The sequence below is a fragment of the Buceros rhinoceros genome, unplaced genomic scaffold (genome assembly GCF_000710305.1).
Source record: "Buceros rhinoceros silvestris isolate BGI_N320 unplaced genomic scaffold, ASM71030v1 scaffold33532, whole genome shotgun sequence".
In the NCBI taxonomy this organism is placed as follows: domain Eukaryota; kingdom Metazoa; phylum Chordata; class Aves; order Bucerotiformes; family Bucerotidae; genus Buceros; species Buceros rhinoceros.
The window spans coordinates 9,274-12,680 of NW_010400016.1; the positions used below are offsets into that span (position 1 = coordinate 9,274).

A 3,407-nucleotide genomic window follows, 5' to 3' on the forward strand; every position below is an offset into this window, starting at 1 on the left:
AAAGAGTCCCACCTCCAGTTAGCGCATTTCTCTTACCACACTGTCCTTCGGTGTTGTTGCCAAATTTGCTGAATGGGAGTTTCACGGAGAAAATCAGCCCGCTGAAGGTGATGGTTGCACCAATCTCTGGTATTTCAACAATCATGTTGATGCCAAGCGTGGAGAAGGAAATGCCATCTTTTTTGAAGCCGGGTTTGACAATCTTTTTGTTGAAGTACATCTGAATGCAGGGTTAGAAAAACCACAACTTCAGAACAAGCACTGCTTCTGCCTGATTGTTTTAAAGAATGTATCTTCTGATCTTCCTAATCGTGTGCAATAATAATTGTCATCATAATCTAAGTGGCCCCGCTGTACCATGTTTGTGCAGACTGTGTGCTACAGCACAGCTTTCTACAGCCAAGTATTTTTTCCGTATCCTCATCGTTATTGTAAACATTTTTCGTATGATAATGAGCGGTAGTTCTCTTGAACTCCAGAAATATTCCTGCCTCTGTTACGGAATAACTTTGCTGTAAAATCACACCGTCCCTATACTACATGTTTCTTGGCATCAGAAGAGTTGGCTGAGCTCAAAATTAAGTCAGTTGTCCCTGGTGCCAGTTTTATGTAGTGGTCATATTTATTCCTCTCTGACGGTAGGTACGGAGAACTTGGCCTGGCTCTGCAGAGGAACACTGAATACTGAGACAAACTCTTCCTCCCACCTTATTGTGTTCTCTAATCAACTAACAATTTCCCCAGTGTAACAGCGGGGACTGATTTTCTGTTTTCTCTGGCTCACCAGCACTATTGTGGGATTGTGACGGTGAGGTGACACCCCCAGACACCTCTTTTCTTCAGCTGTACTGCTCCTCCCAGCAGGGAGTTGGAGGGGAAAGAAACCATGTCCCGGCTCAGTTTGGTGCCTGCAGAGGGAGCGGTCCCTGGTCATCCGGCCAGGAAGGGACACACACACACGACTTCATGAGAGAAGAATCACGCATGTGATTTGGATTTTGTGTTTCTTCATAATGTGGTTGTTTACCCAGCGAATGGCACAATGTGCTAGTTTTCATGAAGGATGAATCAAATACCAGCGTAAGCGTTCTGTGTCTTCTCTCTCTATCAGCTGAGAGTCTGTTTCCCAGTGTTGTTTATATACCCACACACATGCCTAATATATTTATACCTGCAGAGTGCTGAGCTCTTTCTGACAGTTTGTTCTTAAAAACTGGTGTAATCTTTCTTTTCCTAATGATACCCTCTGCTCTCATCACCTCCACGATATGGTATTCCATCAGACTGTATTTCAAGTGAGAATCAGTAGGGTCTATGGACCTTGTCTCTCTCTTTCTTTCTTTCTTTCTTTTTTTCTTTTCTTTTTTTTCCCCCCCAAAAAACAGAGAAATAAAAACCTTGTATCTTACCACATTGCTCATCACACCATTCACGAGTTCACGGGTCAGCACCACTTCAGCAGATTTGTAGAAAATAATAATGGATTTAGGGCAGGAAAGTCCATCTTTTGAATCGCAGTAATAATTGTCAATGTAAACACGGAAGTTGTCATATTTAGGTACAATCTGTTTCACCAGGACGTAAGTGCAGTTTTCAAGGAAAGTGTAGTAGGTTCCATCAAAAGTAATGTAATGAGGATCACCCCATCCACTGCACACACCTGGCAGAGAGAAAATAGTTAGAAGAGTAACATGAAAATCAACATAGAAGAAAAAGATTTAGAAACTGAAGTGAATATACTACCTTTTACAGAGCAAAACTAAGAAAACAAAATGCCCATATAATCTCTGCAAAGTTTTGCTTTTTTTTCCCAAGAGTTTATTCGTTAATCTACCAGCTCTTACATTGACACTCGTAGTGGTAGCAGCAGCCGTCTTCATCAGGTACCAGTATTGGCGGGTATTTGTTGGCACAGGTAATGTTCTTCACGGGTGGGCAGTGCACGGTGTGTATATCAACACTGTTGTTTCCCTTACAGATGACTTCTGTGCAGTTGGATATCTTGTATCTTTGTCCAATCTGCAAAATGAACAAAAATTGCTGTCACGTGAGTTTGCAAACCGATGCGAACTTTACTCATCTCTTTGGTTTATGGTATATTGTTTCCAGTAATGGTGGTATTGGAAAGGAAATTAATGTGTGTTACTTCTCCTCAACTTGTGGTGCTAATGATTTGTAATGTTGACCAGAGGTAGTCGTAATCCTGACCGTGATACGGAGAATGAGAAATTGTTTTGTTTTCTAAATCTGAAGCAAAGACTAAAAGGAAAACCTTCACTGCTAGTACATGGTTGTCAATATTCCACACATTTATTTTTTATGACAAAAGTATGTGGGAACCTTAATCCCAGATACTTCTTCTGCATGAGGAGCTCTCCTGAGTGTTGGGGGGATAGGTGTTAGCTGAAGGAAATGTTTGTCCTTCGTCCTAGCTATGTCTATTGCACTTCACTGTCAGCAAAGACCATTGCTTTCGAGAAAAAAAAGAAGGAATGTGTACAGAAGTACAGGTAAGAGGGCAGGACAAGAGAAGCAGATACAAGCCTCCACAGAAGCTTTTGTTTAGTGAAGAAACGCACAAGAAAAATCCCTCTGTTATTTCAGGAGGCAGGTTTGTTGTCTGTACAATGCAGTGTGTCAGAAAGTGTTTTACTGACACCAAGGTCGTTAGAAAAGATGATTATATCTTGCTTTCTCAGCATGAAAAAATTTCAAACGAAGGAGATATAAATTTTACGTGATGTACCGATGCCCATCGGTAGCACTGATTATTCTGTCAACCAGCACATACAAGGTCTAAAGACTGCGAACTCTTCCTCTCTGGAAGCAGCGTAAAGATGATGTTACTTTCTCATAACACAGAAATGACATACCTCTAGGGGAGGGTAAGTAGAAGAAACACAGCCAGGGAAAGGAATTCTTCCAGAAGTGGTAGGCTGAGGAGTTGATGGTGTTGGGAAAGTAGTGGTTGGAGGAGTAGTACTGGTACAGTGTTCAGTGTATCGTTCAACGGTACAAGTTTGGCTACAGAAGGCGTAAAATCGACATCCATCACTATCCATCCTGCTGTAAATCAACTCGCCTAAAAAAAAAAAAAAGAAAATGCACTCAGATAGGAACAACAAATAGATTTAGAAAAGTGCAGATATTCAACAAGACACAAAAATATTAAAAGGCAAAACCTGAGAATATATCAAAGGAAAATGAGAAAAAATGTGATAAAAAATAGATAAAAAGCAAAACAAATCAGATACAGAAATTGAAAAAGCATGTAAACTAACCGGGTGAAAACAGATCCTTGCCAACTTTACAGAAACAAGTTGTGGTAGACAGACGTGTAAAAGTACTGCTGGAGGGAACAACCGTGGTGGTCAGGGGTGTGGTGGTGGGGCAGTTGATGTTGGGCA

General features: G+C 41.1%; 1 protein-coding gene across 1 annotated transcript in view; it reads right to left on the reverse strand.

Annotated features, from left to right (window-relative positions):
- Positions 1 to 3,082, reverse strand: part of LOC104489537 (mucin-5AC-like) — a gene marked incomplete at its 5' end in the record, with an annotated part of 11,510 nt that extends 8,428 nt beyond the window's left edge. Inside the window, 4 exons of the mRNA XM_010131708.1 lie at positions 37 to 220; positions 1,410 to 1,660; positions 1,845 to 2,019; positions 2,874 to 3,082. Of these exons, the coding sequence (XP_010130010.1) occupies positions 37 to 220; positions 1,410 to 1,660; positions 1,845 to 2,019; positions 2,874 to 3,082 (819 nt within the window). The remainder of the gene's footprint in view (positions 1 to 36; positions 221 to 1,409; positions 1,661 to 1,844; positions 2,020 to 2,873) is intronic.
- Between the last annotated feature and the right edge of the window lie 325 nt (positions 3,083 to 3,407).